General features: G+C 35.4%; 1 protein-coding gene across 4 annotated transcripts in view; it reads left to right on the top strand.

The window, feature by feature from the left end:
* Sap130 (Sin3A-associated protein 130) overlaps positions 1 to 21,383 on the top strand; it is a 474,798-nt gene that overhangs the window by 27,303 nt on the left and 426,112 nt on the right. For all 4 annotated transcript variants that reach the window (XM_090411834.1, XM_090411836.1, XM_090411835.1 and 1 more), the window contains exon 2: positions 3,620 to 3,889. In XM_090411834.1, coding sequence (XP_090267960.1) covers positions 3,620 to 3,889 — 270 coding nt within the window. The remainder of the gene's footprint in view (positions 1 to 3,619; positions 3,890 to 21,383) is intronic.

Consider the following 21,383-nt stretch of genomic DNA (forward strand, 5'->3'; position numbering starts at 1 on the left):
AAAAGGCTTCCAACTTATTCTTGTTATTAGTGGGTAGAGGGTCATATAATCTGTAATCCTGTTCAGAAACCCAAGTGGAGCTTTTTCAAGCAACCAAAGCAGTGAAATTAATGTACAACTTGTAGATATTTATGAGTATTACTTTCCATGGTGAGATTTGAATTCCACTGCCTATTGGGTGGAGAGCAGAGACATCATCCACCCACTCAACCAGGCCTATGAAAATTCGTGAATCTTTCATGATTTATCATTTTTGATTGTCTCGTCGTCAGAGATAGATGTTGCAAGTTTTTTTATATGGTTATATTATAAATTAAAGATGCCAAGTAAATTATGTTCTTGGTTTATCCTTAATCCAAGTGTTACAAAGTTTGCGTTTGAAGTATCTTCACAGCTAATGACTTTCACATGAATTGCGAATGTGAAGCTAATAACTTCATACCAATTGTCTTAGATCCCATAATGCAATGCACACTCCCTTCCAGATGTGTATAATGCTAAGCATTATGGGAAGGGCCACTACCTAGACAAGTTTCAACCTTTGATGATTAGCATTATACACATCTGAAAGGTGGGGGGGGGGAATTGCATTATGAGATACTAAGGCAATTGATGTGAAGGCATTAGCCTCTATATACAAGTAGCCCATCATGAAAATATTTTTACATGCAAACTTTGTATGCTTACACTTGGATAAAGGATTAAATCAAGAACATAATTTCTTAGTGGAGTCAACAGATGGCATCAATGACAGTATCACATTAAAAATGAGGATGTTAGGAAAGAACTTGCCATTGTTAGCATTCAAGAATATGTTAGTGGAGCTAATATCATGTGGTGTTGTCACTTAAATAGAATGGGAGAGGAAAGATTAGCAAAACAAGTGTTCTTTTTCAGGTTGGTAGGAAATAGACCCAGAGGAAGACCAAGATTTAGTTGGAGTGATACATTAAAAAGTGCCTTAAAGATAGAAATATAATATCTGATAACGTTGGAGTCTTGATAGATAAGAGTAATTTGGAGGAAATTTGTTGATCGTAAGTTAGTAATTGTGTAACTTTATCATTTATTTATATAGTACCTAGATGACAAATCTATGGCATGCCCGAGAATTTTGCTGGCACGTCAACGATTTACAGGTGATATCCTTTTATATGCTTCTAAATTATGCGACCTTTTTTTTTTTAATTGTTGCACTACGTACAAGTTAAATTTTGTTTTACACGAGAGAGCAGTTATGAAGACATGCATATGATTGGTGCGGTATTAACAAAAGATCGCACAACCCAAAGACAAAGGCAACTGACAATTGTTGAGTTGAAATGCTAATTCTCTTCAACCGAATTCCATAACATCTGAAACTGTCATAACAACAATTCTGTCCAGTTTGGTGCCGCTTGTTGTGATTTGGTTTTCAGGTCCTCTTTTATTTTGTCTATCCATCTAATTCTGGGCCGTCCTTTGGATCTTTTACCTTCCATCGTTGTATTCAGGGCTTTAGATGGCAGTCTTTCTGTTCCCATTCTGGTCACATGGCCAAACCATCACAGTCTTCTCTCTTGGATTTTGTCTATTGTTATTTCTTGTTTTAGTCGTTTCCTTATGTCTTCGTTTCTTAGTCGATCCAGCAGAGATACTCCAAGTAATCTTCTTAGCCAACCCATTTCAGTAACTAATAATTTTTTTCTCTTCAGCCTTTTTGAGATTCCAGCATTCACTTCCATAGAGGAGTATTGGGAGGACCATTGTTTCATAGATTCTTACTTTTGTTACTTGTTTGATGTCTCTTGACTTCCATATTTTATTAAGTTGTCCAAAAGTTTGAGATGCTTGACTGATTCGTCTGTTTATATCTTTTATAATTTCACCATTGCACCCAATAACTCCTCTAAGGTAGGGTGAAGTTTTCTACCTGCTCTAGATTCATACTATCAATTTCAATTTTCAGATTGGTGCTTCTTTTTCCTATTTGCATAGTTTTTGTTTTGTCTATATTTATGTTTAATCCAGATTTTATACACTTCTCTTTTATTTTATCAGAAATTTGCTGTAGATTTTCTTCTGTGCTTGCAAGTAATGCAATGTCGTCTGAAAATTTTAAATTTGCCACATTTTCCCCATATATTTTGATTCTGGAGTCTTCATTGTTTAAGGCCTTATTGGTTGCTACTTCCAGTGTAAGATTGAACAAGTCTGGTGACAGATTGCATCCCTGTCTTACTCCGCTCTCTGTGTGGAACCAGTTGGTTAAGGTGTCCTCCATTCGTACTGCACTTTCAGATTCCTCATACAGATTCTTTATTATTCTTATGGTTCTGTTGGGAATTCCAAATTCTTCCATAGTTTTCCATAGTTCTTTTCTATGGGTTGAATCATTAAATTTATGTAGCAACTTTGGTTGTACTCTAGTGTCTTTTCTATTAGCTGTGTTATGGTGAATAGTTGATTAATTGTGCTTCGCCCTGGTCTGAAACCGGCTTGTTCTTGTCCTAGTGCAAGTTCTATATATGGCTTATATAGCCATATATCTTAAGCCATATATAGATTCATTAGTTAGTGCCATTTTTATTTCAGCTGTGTGTAATTGTACTATTTGTTGAGAAATATATTACACAGACTGCAGAAGCCTTTGTACCTTATTCAGGGATACAATAAAACTACTTGTTTTTCTTGCATCTGCAGTATAATGGCTGTTGGGGAGGGCATGTTGTTAACCGCAGGAAGCAAGTTACTATCGCCTCGTCGTGAACATGTTTAAACATTTTTCATGTGTGAGCTATATACAAAACTTTTTAATGTCTTTTTTCGTAAAGCAAAAGCGGGGGTGCGAGTTATACGTGAGGGCAAGTTATATTCAAGTAAAATAAATGTGGTAAGCGTTTCACTGACAAGTTGACATCCTTCTGCTGATTTCCCCTGCTCAGCTGACTTGTATGGTGAGTTGCAATGCATAAATATTTTTCTCACTACCGTTTTTTTTTTTCAAACCAACATCATTAAAATCAATTTATTAATACAATAATCAATTTTACATTGAATAATATTATAAATTTATATATAAATAAATATTATAAATAAAATATTATTTAGAAAATAATTTTTTATAAAATTATAAATATTTATAAAATATAAATAAATATATATATTATAAATTTATAAATAAATTAAGTTGGATTAATTTTCTATTAATTTTTTCCCATATTAAAAACTGTCTGCATGTCAGCAACTCGATTTGTAAATTTTTGGCATGCGCACGAAAAAGGTTTGCCACCACTGATCTAGTACTATCATAAGTATCCTGTACACCCCAGAGGGTACATATCAGGAATTTGATGATGAAGTTTAATCTTATATGTTCTATATTTTAAATTATTTTTACATTAAACACACAAAAACTTTGAATGACTTAATTTTCATTTCACTTTCATAAGAACTTGCTCATTAATCCATTAATTAATCCCACAAGAACATGACTGGAAATGGATGATTTTTTTAAATTTGGAAATTTTAGATTACACTATTTAAATTTATAATAATATGCAGTCTCTATTCAAATTGTAACATGTTATTAATTCTAAGGAGAACATATACTTTATTATATTTATTTTTTTTTATATAGTGGTCAGAATGCCTTCCATAGAAAATTCTCAGTCACATACTACTGGTGCAGTTCTTGGTTCTTCTGCTACAATCACTGTGTCTCAGTCTTCAGTAAGTGGACCAGCACGTCATATGACTACTTCAGTGCATCCTGCTGCAACATTAAGTGGTTCTGGTGGTCTAAATTCCACTCCAATGGCATCTTTAATTAGAGGGACCCATCCTGTAGCACAAACAGGTCATATGATTCATGCCACCCATCACCCATATTCTACTCATGTACCAAGAGGCAAGTTGATCTCTACTTTTTTAAGGTGAACTTGTTAAGTTTTGTCATATGCTGTGTACATTATTTGCCAATAATTGTCCAGACACCCCTGTTATTTGAAGTTATCAAACATTCCTGGTTTGTTAATAACCTTTTGTCATCATCATCAAATTCCTGCCATGTACCCTCAAGGAGTGTACAGGATATGATAGTACTACATGAAAAAAAAAAATTACATCATTACTAACTTCCTATCCACAATTTTCCACCAAATCAGTCTGTTACTTGTCAAGACTCCAACATTATCAGATCTTATATTTCTATCGTCTAAGGCACTTTGTACCGTATCAATCCACCTATATCTTGGTCTTCCTCTGGGTCGTTTTCCTGCCAACCTGGCAGACAACACTTGTTTTGCTAATCTTTCTTCGCCCATTCTGTTTAAGTGACCATACCACCTGAGATTAGCTCTGCTAACGCATTCCTGGATGCTGACAAGTTCTTTCCTAATATTCTCATTTTTAATATGATATTGCCATTGATGCCATCTATTCAGGCCTATAATCTTTCTCGTGATTCTCATATCTGCGGTCTCTAGTCTTTGGTCAAGTATTTTACTTCTGACCCAGCTCTCAGATCCATAACTTAAAACAGGTTTGAACACTGTCTTTTTTTTTATATACAGCTAATTTAGTGCTCCAACTAATTTCTCTCTTATTCTATATGAATTTATTCAATTGACTTCCCACCATACCAGCTTTGCTGATTCTGTTGTCTATTTCTGTATTTAATTTACCATCTTCAGTAAAAATCGTGCCTAAGTAGCTGAAATGTTTTACTTGTTCCACAGGTTCTCCATTCACAACACAGTTGACATTTTTAACGATTTTGCCTATTTTCATTGTCTTTGTCTTTTTATTGCTGACCTTCATACCATATCTACTACAACAGTTATTCAATTTAGTTAGGGAATCTTGCAGACTTGTAGCGGATTTATTTAGAAGTATAACATCATCTGCATAAAGCAAAGAGCTGACATTAACATCTTCAATTTTGATATCATGTTTAATACCACTTTCCTTCATAATGTGATCCATATAGATAATGAATAACAGAGGGGATAATGTACATCCTTGTCTCACACCAGCTTTAACATTAAACCATCTTCCTGTACTTCCTTCAATTCTATTCAATGCTGACATACAACTCAAATAAAGACTAAGTATTGCTTGATATAATGCCCCATTGATACCATATAACTGTAGCATATTGAATAGCTTCTATCTTGGCACCTTGTCATATGCCTTTTCCAGATCGACAAAACTTAAATACAGATCTTTGTTATATTCCCATTATTTCCCAACTATTTGTCGTAAAGTGAAGATCTGATCCTGACAGCCTGTATTTGGCCTCAATCCAGCTTGTTCTTCACCCAGCTTTTCTTCCACAATTCTTCTCAACCATTTCTCAAGTATACTTTAGATCTTGCCAGGAACACTCAGTAGGGAAATACCTCTGTAATTCTCACATTCAGTTTTATTTCCCTTTTTATATATGGGTACTATGAGAGATCTACTCCAATCATCTGGAATTTGTCCCTCTGTTAGGCATTCTGAACTATGCAGTGCAGCCACTGTAAGATTATATACCACCATACTTCAGCATTTCTGGCCGAATATCATCTACTCCTTTCCACATTTTAAGCCTTTGATGGCTTTTTGTACTTCAAGTATGGATATGTATTCCTTACTGCATGCCTGGTAGGTGTTTTTTACTACTGTGCTGTCATCACTGCTTGTTTCATTTAGCAGTTTTTCAACGTAATTACTCCATACTTCAAGGATTTCTTTTTCTCCCATTTTCATGTCACCTTTATCATCTCTAACTCCTTTTACAGCACTCTTTCCACCATTCCTAAGCTTCTTCAACAACCTCCAGAATATTTTGCCACCTTCTTGATATTTATTTTCTATATTCTTGCCAAAGTCCTCCCATGACTTTTGTTTCACTAGTTTTACACAGTATTTAGCATTCTTGCATTTGTCTCTGTATTCTCTAAGAGCACAAGCTGACTTATTTGCCAGGAACTTTTGATATGCTTTCTTCTTTTCCTTAACTGCCTCTTTAACTTCTTGTGTCCACCATGGAGTTCTAATTATTCTATGCTTGCAGACAACTTCACCACGTGCCTCTCTAGCTGAATCAATCAGGGCTTTCTTCAAGGCTTGCCACTGAATCTCCAAGGTTTGATTCCTGTTCTCAAACTCTTTCATTTTTTCTTCAATAATCTTTGTGTATTTTAGTCTACAGTTCATATCTGAGTGCTGCTCAACTCTTATTTGCTTTAAAACTTTCTTACATGTTATTCTTTTCAATATGAAATTCACTTTTATCCTGCTCAGGACTAGATAGTGATCACTTCCAATTTCAAATCCTCTGTACACTCTGGTGTCCTGCACCAGGGAGAAAACATCACTATCAACAATAACATAGTCAATGAGACTTTTCTTATTCCTAGCCTCTTCTCTCCATGTGAATTTGTGTACATTTTTATGTTGGAACATGGTGTTAGTAATAACCAGTCCATGTCCTGAGCAGAAATCCAACAAATATTTGCCATTATTATTAGCTTTGCTCTTTTCTCCAAATTTTCCCAAAATATTTTTGTATGTCTCACAATTATTTCCTACTCTGCTATTTAGATCCCCAACAAGGACCAACTTTTCCTTTTTCATTGTGTCAGTTGCTTTTTCTAAAGCCTCAAAAAATTCCTCCACTTCTACCTTAGTAGAACCTTCTGTGGGACCATAGGCACAAATAAGTCTCATTGTCCAGTTCCCCATTCTCATATTTGCCCACATTACTCTACTTGAGGCTGACTGCCATTCAAGAAGATTAGCCTCGTATTTTGTGTTGAATACTATGACTACTCCTTCTTTTCCTTGATTGTCATTGCCTGAATATAACATTTTGTATTTATTGCTCAGAAAGATCTCACCAGTTTTTGTCTTTTTTGTTTCAATCACCCCTATTATGTCGATCTGGTACTTATCTAATTCCTCAGCTAGCTCCATTTCTTTGCCATTCAGGTTTCTTATGTTGATAGTATTGATCTTTAACTCTGGTGATGTTGAGTTGGGGTGTGTTTTCAGATTTGTTCCAGTAGCTGACTTTTCGCTGTTCACCCTGGTTCCCTGGCGAAAACAACGGGGGCCTTGTTTAACTGGGCGATGCCCCAGCTGGCATGAAATTTTGTCATGTTGTACCATCATTTGTTATTTTGGTTTAACCAATAAGAATACAATTTGGTCAGCTAAATCCCAAATTGCCAGCCCATCCTCGTTTGTTCACTATCCAATTAGATACCCACCAGGGTGCACCACGAAGGATTGGACATTAGGTCAGAAGCCCTGGTCGGTTCTCCGCATTCCTTTAAAGGCTATGTGGAGGTCTCCTGTCAGTTATACACCTTTGACCCTTAAGCATTCCAAGATAAATCTAAAAGTAGATGTATATCAAACTGTAGCTACTCATAATACAAAATTAATGTATGGCACTTTCAAAGAAACATAGACCTGTATATCACTAAAAATGAAAGATAAAAGCCATCTGATTTGGGGGTGGAAAAAAATCTGAAATTTGGATGGACCATTTTAAAAATTTTTTACAAAAGTTAACACTGAAAATGATGAAAAAAAAAAAAAAAAGTTTGATAAATGTGAGGAGATCCCAAAAATGTTAAAAATGGAAATAGATGCTATGATTGACAACGGAAAACAGATCGACTCAAGATGGAAAGGTTAGTTTTCCAGATAGGGTTTTGGAAGAATGTGGGAAAAGCAACATGCCTTTAGTTCTAGAAAAATACCTAATGACTGGAAATTGGGAAGAATAAATCCCATGCATAAAAAAGGCTGTATTCAGAAATGTACAAATTTTAGACCAGTAACCTTAAGTCATCATCATGAATTTCCTGATATGGGATTTAGACATTATAGACTAAGCAAGTGTTTGGCTTTAATAAATAGAAATAAATTGTTTGAAATTTCAAAACAAAAATTAAAAGAGGAAAAAATATTCAGTATTATCCTTTAGTAATATAAAATACTATGACAACAATAAAATTTAAAACAGTTGAAACTTGTATGTTGAACTTGGGGTATAGAGACAACATGTTTAGGATTTGTTTTAATTGATAAAAATAAGTAATTACATGCAAAACCTCTAGATAAAAGGTTCTTTTATCTAGATAAAGGTATAGGAAAAGCTGCTGCAGATGATTTGTGTATGTGTTTCCTTTCACATTGCAGCCAGTCTAATTTTTTATTTAAATTATATCTTTCTATTAATAAAGTGTCTGAAGAAGAAAAAAAGGTTGAGCTTCTCAGTATAAAGAAAACCAACAATAATTGGGAGATTCCTGCTTGTTGCTTTACACCATTATCCATTACAAAAGATGGGCATGATAAAAACATTAAGGTACAGAGCCTAGAACATCTTCATTATGACAGAAAAGAAAATGAAGAACTTCATTACCTTTTAACACTCTCTCTCTCAGTGTCACTCACTCACTCACTCAGCGCATATAAAATGAAGACGGTTAACAAAATTTTAGACACGCCTTTTACAGGTCCTTCTAGCCAGCAAGATTTCAAAAAATGTGATCACCTTACTTGAAGAATGTTACAGATAAAATTGCATAAATGCTACATAATTACAGCATTAAAGTGGATTCTATCCCAATATACAAGATTTCTAGGTTCTTGCATCCACCAAAACCTTTACATCCATCCACCTATAAAGAAACCTAGAGTATATAATATTCATTGCTCTTGCAGCATTTGCTATGTAGGTTAGATGGAATGATCCAGAGAGAGAGACCATATGGCAGAACATTTAAAGGATATTGAAAAGAAAAGGCAATGTAAATCAGGTTTATACAAACACAAAAAACAAAAATGCTGTATATTGATCATAATTTCACATGTTATATAAGAAAGTTTAAAGAGCTCTCAGAAATGCTCCATGCCTTCACATAGTGTTACAAAAACCAAGGCTTAATTCTACACCAGGTTTGGTCTGTATTTATCAAGAAGCTAATGGCATCAGATATGGAATATAAATGCATTATGACTCAGGAATAACTTGCTTTGTTTGTCACATGTATATTGTTTAATTCCAGTTTTTTTTTTTTTTTTTTTTTTTTTTTTTTTGTTGTTGTTGTATATACTAGATTACTGAAGTTTGCAAAAAATCTTCAATGTGTAGTTAGGCTATCTAGTTTCTTTTTCAATTAAAACAAGTCTTGTGCTCCTTATGAGGCAAGTCTGATTTGCAAAACTTGGGTTTTATTATTATTTTAATAAAACTAGTTTCATTACTAAACATGTAGTCCCTATGCCAGAACTTTAGTAAACATTTGTGAATCCACAAAAATTTTTGTGGTTGTTTAACCCTTTGCCTGGAGGTATATAAGAGTAACCCTGGAAACAGGAGAATAACTGTGAATGCACTAAAGTTAGTAAAATACATAGATGATATAGTATTATTTACAGATAATAAGATAAATGAAGGAAAGGATAATAAGATAAACTTAACATAGCTTTCAGAAGTGAACAGCAGACTTATATAAATGTTATTCAAGAAAAAATTAGAGTCTGGGGAAAAAAAACCCAAAAAAACTTTTAGATTCATTGGCAGACCCTGAAGAGAAAAACATTGATTCACCCAGAGAGAGAGAGAGAGAGATGTAATGAAGTTGTCTGCAAGGATAGAAAAAAAATGTTCTGGAGACTTTTGCAAAAGCTTAGAAATGCAGAAAGAGTGAGCTAGAAAAAGAATCAGAACTCTATGGTGGACTCAGGAAGTAAAAGGGACAGTGATGGAAAAGAACAAAGTATATTGGAAGGCCCTAGCAACTAAGTCACCATGTGCCCTGAGAGAGTAAGAGAAAAATATGAGAAAGCGAAGCTATATGTAAAGGTAGTTAAACAAAAATCATAATAAGACTTCATTAAGAATATTATTATTATTAAGAGAGACCTCCAGGGAGTCAGGGACTCATCGAGAGAGGCCACATACTACATGCACCAGCTATCATACTTATTATGGAATGCACACATAACATCCAATGGCAATCCATTCCAATCACGCACCATGCTATGAGAGAAAACTCTAGCCCTCACCACCTTCTTAGTGGCATTCCTTTCCTTTAGTGTTACATGGTGATCAGCATTCATTTTAGACAAATTATGGACACTACAACATGTTATAAATAAGTATCTTAATTTCCCAATGTTTTGACCTTTATATTAAGGTCATTATCTGGAGTATACACATATACAAATACAAACTGAATTACATTTCACAGAGTATGCTAAAGAGACAATGATTTGATCAACGATTATTCTACTGGCATGACCTCTAGTGAAAATAGAATAAAAATAAAATAAATAAATAAGTAAATTAATTAAAAAAAACTACATCAAAGCTATATTCTATTAGTTTATAAACAAACAACACAAACTCATACAGTTCACAATTGAGATTGAAAAGCAGAACACACTTCCTTTTCTAGATACACTTGTCACGTCTTCCTTCTGGCAGTCTTTCCTTCACTGTTTCCCTGAAACCAACACACACACTGGCCAATATTAAAGGGACATCAGACAAAATAAACAGAATATTACAGAAATACAACCTTAAAGCCACTTTTAAACTTCCTGCAAAATTAAAGAGCTTACTCAACTCATCCAAAGACCCACTCCTTCTGCTGGCCCCCTGGAGTATACCGTATTTATTGCATCTGTAATCTGCCCTATATAAGGGAAACAGGATGCACAATTCCTATCAGACAAAAGGAACATAAATGACACATTAAATATAATAACTATGGTGAAGCTGACCTTTCTGATCATGCCCTGAACGCTTTACATAGAATTGACTGGAAAAGCACCTGTTGTTTACAACACACCAAAACATGGTTTGAACGTAAATTTAAGGAAGCCTGTGAGATTCTTATCAACCACCCTAATCTTAACAATAATGATGGTCTAAAAATCCCAAGAATATGGAAGACACATATTCTACCCACTTAACCTTTCTCCCTAAGAGTTAACTATAAATAGGACCATAGATAATCCAGAAATCTTAAATCTAATATAACAATTGTCATGTTAAATTAGGACATCATTGTTACTGTAAGAAAACTATCTATATGAAAGAATGTTTCTCTGATGTTATCTTAAATAGAATATTAGCTTTTATGTAGTTTTTTTAATTAAGTAATTAATTTTTTATTTTTATTTATTAATTAATTAATTTATTCTATTTTCATTAGAGGTCATGCCAGTAGAATAACCGTTGATCAAATCATTGTCTCTTTAGCATACTGTGTGAAATGTAATTCAGCTTGTCTCTGTATATATGTGTATACCCCAAATGATGACTTTAATATGAAGGTCAAAATTTTGGGAAATTAATCTAGTTATTTATAACACTGTTGTAGAGTCCATAATTTGTCTAAAATGAATTCTTAGTGGCATTCATTCTCAGCTTCCAAGGATGCCCTATTGTCCTTTCCCTACCCTACATAAAATGAAAAATTCCAACCTAACTGTATGACCTCCTTTCAGAAGTTTGTAAGTCTCCAGCATATCATCTCTCTTTCTCCTATTGGCTACTGTCTGCACAGACTCTCAATCTGTCTTCATAATCGGTATTCCAATCCTGATATCATTTTTAACGCTCTCCTTTGCATTCTTTCTACTGTATCAGAATCACAACTGAAACCAGGAGACCAGACCTACTCACAATAGTCCAAGTGAGGCCTTATCAAGGCCTTGTAAAGAAGCAAAATGACATCCTTATCTCTACATATGAGCGTTCGTTTCAGCATTGCAATTATCCTCTGAATTGTGTGTGCAATCTTTGCTATATGGCCATTAAACTTCAACTTCCTGTCTACTAATATTCCAAGATTTCTAGCCTGATCAGTTTCTTCTAGTGTAATTCCAAAAATGTAATACGACATTGGATATTTAATCATGCCAAAGTGCCCGAATTTGCGTTTACTCACATTGAACTGACATCCATTTTCCCATGTCCACAATTCCAGCCTATTCAAATCATTCTGCAAGTATCAACAGCATTCGTGATTACTCTACCTATCTTTGCATCATTAGCAAATAGCTGTATGTCACCTGTCATATTCTTCCCAATATGATTAATGTACAGATTGAATAACAGTGGACCAAGGACTGATCCTTGTGGTACACCACTAGTTACTATAAATCTTGCAGACTCACATCCACCATATACCACTTTTTGATATGTCAGTCAGCCAGCCTCTTATCGACACTAATATTTTATAATCCAAACCCATATTCTCCAGTTTATGCAACAGTCTTTCATGCTGTATTCTGTCAAAAGCCTTAGTAAAATCCAAAAGTATCATAGTGTATCCATTCCTCTTGTCTAACTTAGTGGTAACATTATTATAAAATGTGAGCAAGGTGCTAAGATGGGTTTACCTTCCCTTAGTAAACCCATGCTGTTCATTACAGAGTACAGATTCACTGTCAACCTGTTTTTGAATGCGAGCCCTAACCAGCTTTTTTCCAAAATCTTCACCACCACCCTGAGATACTGATTGGTTGATAGTTGGATACATCAGTCTTTGCAACACCCTTGTGCAATAGTATTATCATATATTCTTTCCATTCCTGTGGAAGTTTTCCTGTTCTGAGACTCAAATTATATAGCCTGGTCACAGCAATAGCCAGTTCAGCTGAACATGCTTTTAGCACTCGTGCTGATATCCCATCAGTCCCTATTGCTGAATTCTTAATCAGTTAGTTCAACAACTCTGATATCTCCTCTTCATACATCTGCGTTTCCTCATTCAGTGAAGAGATAGCAGCGAGCTCAATGTTGCATACACCAGGTTAATAGCTTTTAGCAAAACAGGCACTGATTAGTTGAACAACCTCTTCATCTGTCACCTTCATACCATTTGCATTCAGAATAGTTATTCTTTCATATTCAATGTTTTTTTTTTTTTACTTGCAGAGCCAGATTCTTTTCATACTCAGGCTTAGCTTTCTGTACAACAGTTGTGACTATTTTAATCTGCTGCTTATAATTTTCATAACGAACATCATTCTTATACACACAGTATTCCTTCCACATTATTTGTTTCTTACAAATCTCTTGCTTAATAAGATTATACATCCATTTGACTCCTACTCTATTTATTCTTCAAACATGGGACACATTCTGATATTGTATCATTTAAGTATTTTTTTTAAATGCTTCCCATACACTGTCGATATTCTTCCCATCCAGCAACTGATACCATTCTGCTGAACTTAGTCTGCTCCTCAGTTAGTCAAAATTTCATGCTTTGTAGTTCAGCACGTAACCTTTTCTGAATGGAACATTCATAAACTTAGTCACTTCCCAAGTGAGTACTGCTTGATCACTTTCACCAACCGAGACAGAATAGTTTTGTCTTTACCTGAAACCTCCTCTGACATGATAATCAGATCTGATACTCTTTAACCTTGAGTTCCATCTGTCACATGCTGCTTATCACAACAGCTCAAAAAATTCAGTTTCATTCTTTTTTTTACTGCATTTTTATACTTCATTTCATTTTTACTGCTACCCCAGTCAATATTTGGATAATTTAAGTGTCCCATTTTGATTACTCTTTTCACATCCATCATCTCTATTTGGTGATGCATTTCTTCATCACGCAACTGATCCCCCAGGTCTTTAACAGCATCTCACTATGTAATTGATCTTGTTAGATTCCACCTCACACTAGATTTCTTCAAATTCACTGCCACATGAAATACTGTTACTAGTACTACAGTCATAAGTCTCAACATTAACTGGATTCAAGTCATCTGATATCATTATCAAGCATGCCCCCTCCTCTCTTTTTTATCCTTCCTAAAAATACTGTGCACTTTACACTCAATATCAGTTAGTATGTCAGATTCTGATAGCCAGGATCCCAACATATTGACCAAGGCAAGAAACCCTTTGTTTCTGATACTCCTAGCATTCGTGTATAGACATAATAATCTATCTGCATGTTCTTTTGTAAATGCATGTCTGCAAGAGTATAGAAGATAAAGTCAAAATGTTCTTTAGACTTTTGTAAAAGCTTAGAAATGGCAAAAAGATTTAGCTGGAAAAAGAATCAGAGAATGATTAAGGAAATATAGAAATTGAAGATAATAAAGGTATTTTGGATGCCTAGAATAAATTTTTTTGTGACTTCCACCTACAAAACATTGTAATCCTATAGACCATTAGCACTGTGGGTGGGCTAAAGATTTTTTTGTTTTCCTATTTTTATTAATTTGTATATTTTTTTTTTTAGTACTTTTTATTAATTTTTACCTTATCTGAAAACCCTGCTCCAGTGACTAAATGTTGAACTTTTTCATGCTACTTCATGTTTCCAATAATCAGGGTGGTGATCTCACACCAGGCAAAGAAATTCATGTGCTTAAAGAGAGTTGTAAATATTATGCCAATGGCTGGATTTGAACCCATAGCCTATTGATTGGAAGGTGGATTCGCTAACTACTCAGCCAGAATGATTGTGAAATGGAGCACACATTGTGATAGAACAGCAGTAGAAAATATTCTATTTGTGCTTCAGGGAAAAATCTATCAGAAATGTGGAAAGGCAGAAGGAGTAGTTGAAATTCAGATTGAATTTCAACTACTCCTTCTGCCTTGAAATGCTCAGATATGGAGTTGTAAAAGTTTCAGTGGTTACACTGCATAATTCAGTGTACATAATTGGAGTAAAACTCTCATTTTACCTATCAGTAAAGGAAATAAAATTGAATGTGATAGTATAGAGGAATTCCTTCTCACTGTTGCAGTTGAGATTTATGCTTTCAGAAGAGACTAAAAAAACTGTGGAAGAGAAATTTGGGGAAGAACAAACTGGATTCAGGCCAGGTAGAGAGTTATGTATAGTTAGGATTTAGTGTTGGTGGTCATTCATAAATAGTATTTCACAGCATAAACAACACCGGAATTTAAAAAAAAAAAAAAAATAATAATAATTAGAACTTGCTAATATTTCGCTGGTTTTCTAACCAGCATCATTAGAACACAAATTATATCTATGGTTAACACAGTTTCTACCACAATTTACACTTAAATCGTTGTAGAAAAATTCATGTTGTAACTGAAAAGGGACTAATGTCTTAACAAGGTGCCTTCTAGGGACCAAATAACAGTGAAGTTTATTTCGAGAAGTGTGGTTTAGTTTTGTTGTTGTTGTGAGGTTGTCAACATCAGATTTTCATTTTAAGACATAGTTGGGCAATCATGGAATATATAAAGAATTTGTATTTAAAATTTGTGGATATGGAAAAGGCATATGACAAGGTGTGCTAAGTGAAAAGCTGTTAAACACTACAGTTTTATGGTATAAATGTGACATTATAGGAAGACAGTCTATATTTAAATTGTAAGTCAGTAGTTAGAATGACTGCAGTACATGAAGATGATTTATAAATTCAGGTGCAAGATAAGGATGCATATCCCTACTGCTATTTGTCATCTCTAGGGATCGTATGAAAAGAAGTGGCATTATATTCATTACCAAAACTGGAGAAGTTAATTTCAGCTTTCTGCCTCATGTGAATGATGATATACTCTTAAATAAATCTGGTACCAGTCTGCAGGATTCCTTAGTAAATTGAATAACTGCTCTAACAGATTTGGCATAAAATTAGCAATGAAAAGACAGAAGATTATAAAATAAATATAGAAATATATAACAGAATAAACAAAACTTTTGTGGGGAGTCAAGTAAATATATTTTATATGGAATAATGAAGAAATTAGGCACACTCTTTAAACCAGTTTTAACCTACATTTGATTTGGGTTAGACATAAAGTTTTTGGTTAACAAATTCTTTATTTCTAATCCAGCAGAAATCTATGCATGAGGGTTCTGAGAAAAAATTACAGGATTGAACAAATGGAATCAATTAAAATCATATTAAAAATGAAGATATTTGAAGGATTTTTTAGAATTCAAGAATGTGTAAGCAAAGCTAATCTGAGATGGTGGTAGTGGTCACTTGCACAGAATGGAAGATGGGTTAGCAAAACAATGTTTGATGCAAAGATGGCAAGAAAGAGACAGAAAGGCCAATGGCTACTTGGATTTGATGCAGTTAGATGTTCCCAAGAAGGCCAAGCGATAGAGAACTGACAAAACTGGAGTTCCTGTATACCCCTTGAGTAGCATTTCAAATTTAGTGATGATTATGATCTAATTCATTCATTTTATCTTTATATGAGGACAGAAATTTTAATCTCTCATCGCATTACATTTTTAGAGTTCTTCTGGCCATTTCACTTGTTTTGCAGGTTGAAAAACTCTGCTACTTCTTTTTGAGACTGCCTAACTCATCTTCAGCTGAAAATGAAAAGCCTGATAAAAGTTCTTCACAAGCTATGGAGTCTCTAAATCTGAATATAATAAAGATATTTAACTTGAAAAAAATATTCATGAAATGCATACAAAAATGTGCATTGTTATGCCAGAATCACATTTGCTGTTGAAAAGGAATCATCAGGGAATATTCATCTTTGGATGGTTGCCTTGAAGATAAAACTGATTTGCTGTAGACCCACTTAATTTGGTCACTATGTGTATCATACCTCTGCCTGTTATCTATTCACTTTGAAAACAAGAAATTTCTGCTATCAGCAATGTCCTTACTTTGCCACAATCCAAAAGTGACCCAAAGATGATTGTTGTTTCTCTCTGTATCTACCAAATCAAAATTAAAATTTGCAGTATTCCTGTTCCATATGCAAGAGGTGCCCAAGAATATATCATGAGGGTTCTGAGATACTTATAAATCATTGCCACCTTTAAACACATCCAGAATTTGTCAACTATTACCCTGACTTAGACAAACTTGCCTCAATATATATCAATTACTTATCAAATCCCTTACTCTGGTAAAAACTTAACTTAGGTAAAAAAGATGTTTTTCTTTTATATATCTGACTTACACACGAAAGGTCACAAGATCCATAGCATATTAGTGTTTTGTGTATGCAAAAGAATTAGAGTAAAGGAGGAATCTGTTCATATTTTGATTGAACAGCTGAAGATTGTATTCTTTGGGGAAGTCTTTTCCAAAGAAGAGAAGCAGATGGAATGAAAGAGGGGCGGTGAGGTTGGTTCGGTGAGTTTCAAGACAGACTGTAAAAGGATGTTGGTTAGCAGTGGTCCAAAATCATTAGATTTTGGAGGAAAGAGGAGAAATAATAGTGGCCAATTCAGCAGAGCAGTATCCATGAAAGTATCATGGTGTGAAGTGTCTTGTGTGAAAAAGTATATCAAGTTTTTTGGCAGCTGCAAAAAGAAGCCGTAGTTGTAATCTGTTTGTGCCAGGAAAGGTTGGAGGTTGTCGTTTCTTTGGAACTAAGGCATGACAATAAAAATTGAAAAATTAACCAATTTAAGATATGCAGATGATATTGTATTAATTTTAAAATCAGCGCAAAACACAGGAAATGATAAATATACAGAACATAGACAGCAAGAAGATTGGTCTTAAATAGAGAAAAAACAGAAGTTATATTCAATAGGTATTTAAGAGAAAAATAATAACACTCGATGATGAGTCGATAGAAATAGTCTCCTCTTATGTGTACTTGGGGCAATTTTTTTACATTGAAAATGGATTTCAGAGCGAAATTAAAAGAAGAAGAATACAGTTAGCCTGGTATTCATTTGGGAAACTGCATTACATCTTCAAAAGTCTTGGATGCAGTAGAAATTGAAAAGCATCAAAATGGAGATGGGCGAGCAATGGACAATAGATGAACCAGAAATGTAACAGAATAGATACCAACTGGAAAGGGAAGCGAGGATACCCCAAAACAAGACAGGAAGATTAAATTGAAAAACTGGCTGGAAAGAGATGGATGGTGGAAGCAGAGGACCAGTAAAATTGGAAGATCATGGCAGAGGCCTTCATTCAGCAGTGAATCGTAAATGACTGAGAAAGAAGAAGAAGATAGGTCAGTCTAAGAAGGGAAATCTGATCATATTTTGATACCTGGTTATTATTGAAGGTAAAAGGGAGGGATGCAGGCTTTTCTTGTGAGGATTGAGTTTTGGTGGCATTAAAGCCTACATGGTTGTCCTTGCACTATTGGGATATAGCTAGGACATTGAAGTTCAGGCCAATGGTCATGATGGATCTTGAGGATTCTCTAATACAGAGAGTTTCCCAAACTGTGTTCTGCAGAAAGTGAATAAGTGTTCCGTGAAAAATTATCAAAATTAGCATGAGCCTGGAATGGTTTTAAATACTGCGACAAGTTCAAACATGTTTGCCAATCAGGTGTTCCTCATTTTGCGTGTGGATTGTGCTATTAAGGCCAGCGCGCGCTGGCCTTGACTCAGCCACCCACAGTTGTCAACACCTCTGAGTGCGAGTGAAATATGGAGGGATCTAATTCTAGGAAACGTGCTGTCACAAGCAAGGTCAGTGTGATGCGCTGCAGCCTGGCACGCCTGTAGTGTGCACTGTCACATTTTTGCAATGCGATACAACCTGCTTCGGCGATAGTGTGCGCTAAGCTTCACATTGAATACGAGACTGATGGTACCTGACTCTAACCAAGGTGTTCCGTTAAAATTTCAGGATTTGTGAAGTGTTCTGTCATATGAAAAATTTGGGAAAGGCTGCTCTAATACTTGAGCACTACTCAAATGAAAAGGAGAAATAGAGTGTACTGTCATCAGCAAAGTTATGGACAGGACTGGAAGTCTGTGAGAGCAGGTCATTTATATACAAGAGGAAGAGAGTGGGTCAAAGAATGGAACCCTTGGGGTATGCTTGCAACAGTGGAGAAATCTGAGGAGAGGAAACTGTCCACTTTGACATGTAGCGAGCTGCTAGTCAGAAAGTTGGTGATCCTGATCAGATACTTTTTGAAATGTCAAGGGCAACCACAGTTTCTCCGAATTTTTCCATGGCTTGAGTCCAGAGGTGGGTGGCAAAAGCTAGATCAGCTGTAGATCATGAGTGGTGGAATCTGTACTGCTGGTCACTGATTAGTTGGTAGGTCCCCAGGTGGTACTAGAGTTGGCTGTTGATAACCTTCTCCATAATTATAGAGAGAACAGAAGTGAGCAATTGGATGGTAGTTCATTGGTTGACTTTTATCATCTTTCTTTGTGATGGGCTGGAGGTGGGCTTGCTTTCATGTTGTAGGGTAGATGCCAGTTGAATAGGACAGCCTTGTTTGTGTTGGTTATTGAGGATTAAATAGATTCTTCACATCTCTTACTGGTGATATAGTAAAAGATGTGAAGAAGTCCACATCTCTTACTCAAAGAGATGTGAACTTTGAGTAAGAGAACTCCTCACCTTCAAGGTGACATGGAGTGAGCAGTTCTTGGTGGAGTAGAGAGAACTTTGTCTTGGTCATTAATGCAGGAATTGGAAGAGAAGAATAATGCAAGTAAGGTGGCCCTGTCTTTAGGTGAGGTGACTGGAATACCATCCAGATGTAAGTGCAGTGGAAAACTGAGTAAGCAAAAGTTGTGACAAGTGGCCTTGGCAAACAACCAAAAGGAGTAACTGCCATTAGAGCAGGAGACAAGTTTGCAGCATTTGGCCCTTTCAAAGTCTGATTTTAATTTGGTGATGAGTCTTTTACAGCTGTTGCAAGCTAGGCAGAGTGAGCATCTGAAGTTTTGGTGTTGAGTCATTTATGATATGCAGAGGTTTTTGCTTTTACTGCATTAGCACACTGTTTTGAGAAACAAGGTTTGGATGGTGGCTGTGAATTTAAAGTGGAATGGGGGATGAAGGCTGTCATTCCTGTGAGGATGATTTCTGTTATTCAGTCTGAGTAGGTGTTTCAATCAAGAGAATTGAAACAGTATTTGGACTATGGGAAGCAGTAGAAGTCATGGAGGTCATTCCATTTATCAGCCTTGTAGTGCCAGAGGACATGGGACTAAGAACTGGTGGGTGAAGGTTATTCGTAGTAAGAGACTTGTATGAGGTTGTGATCTGACTTAATAAGAGAACTGACTATTCAGTATACTTATAAGGAGAGCTTGTTAGGAAGAGATCAAGTGTCCTGGCAAATTGGAAGGGGTTGTCAAGTATTCTGATATTGAGATTGATGATGTGTGATAGATCATTGCTAATGGCAAACAAATCGGCATCCCTATCTGCTTGATCTGTGAAACTGGAGAAGGAAAGCCTGTTTGAGTTGTGGATGTTGAAGTCCCCAAGATGGATGACCTCACTATAAGATATTTAAATTGTAGAAAGCCGAGCTTTAGAGAAAGAAATAGTTGAAGAGGTTAGGATGATTAATGGAGTTTGGAGAACGATAGAGGGAGCATATGAAGAGTACAGATTGGCTTGGTAGGGAAATTTTTGGTGAAGGCAGATCAAACAGGTGATTCGAGGTTGTGCAATCTCTGGTATGGTATGTCAGTTCTGATGAATGCGCAAGTGTTGTCCTTAGGGCAGAAAGAGCTGTATAATGTGTGGTTTGGGCAATTTAGGCAGACAGTGGTTGTTGAAGTTGCAGTTGTCCAAACCAGAATTACTATTCTGATAAGAATTGTAATTCTGGTTTGGATGACTATGTGATGATGTGCATTGTTTATATTGCTGTTTAGGCCATGGATGTTGGAGAAGTGTATTGTTAGTGTGTTTTGGGATTTTTTTTTTTTTTGTTTATTTTGTTTCATTTTTTTTTCTTTGTTGGATTTTTTTGTTTTTCATAATTTTCTTAACTTTTTTTGTCAGAGAATTTTTACAATCTGCAGAAAATTCATATTTCTTTGGGTTGTGATCCATTGTATGTGTTAAGGAAGAGACAAAAAAGGAATGGGGCATGCAGTGAGAGGTGACACTCGCAAACATACCACCTACAGGGAAACCCGGTCTCCTATCAATATGTGGCCTCAACAGTTTCCTCTCCAGTCACAAACTAGAAAAATAAGTTGCTGCATTTCCCAATCATAACTGATTGGGAAACCTCCAGGTTCATTACTGGTTCAGTTCCCATGTGCACTAACCAGCAGCCAGCCTGCAGAACCATTTTATCGTGTACCCTTGAGTGGGGGTGAGTCAGGGTCCTGGTCCCCTTCAATATGATTGGCATCTCATTGAGGGTTTCATCTTTACTTACTGCATGTGGGAAGAGAGGGTAGACCTGAAAAGGGGTGAGGGATTTCAGAGGTGAATCTTTAAATGTTAGCTTTATATAAGTGATGTGTAAAGATTGGAGATTCACTTCTGAAATTAACATCCATTTATATTAACACGATAGCTATCAGAGAAAGGAAGGAAGGAAGGAGCAGCTACAGTTTTTCAGCACTAAATAAAAAGAGAAACTTCTTGAATTGAAGATAATTTCAAATAGAGTAATGTGGGAAAAAATAAAAAATGGGAAATTAAAACAAATTTTTGTG

Source organism: Typopeltis vanoorti, chromosome 22, assembly GCF_054136105.1.
Source record: "Typopeltis vanoorti isolate ZY-2024b chromosome 22, IOZ_Tvanoo_1.0, whole genome shotgun sequence".
NCBI lineage: Eukaryota > Metazoa > Arthropoda > Arachnida > Uropygi > Thelyphonidae > Typopeltis > Typopeltis vanoorti.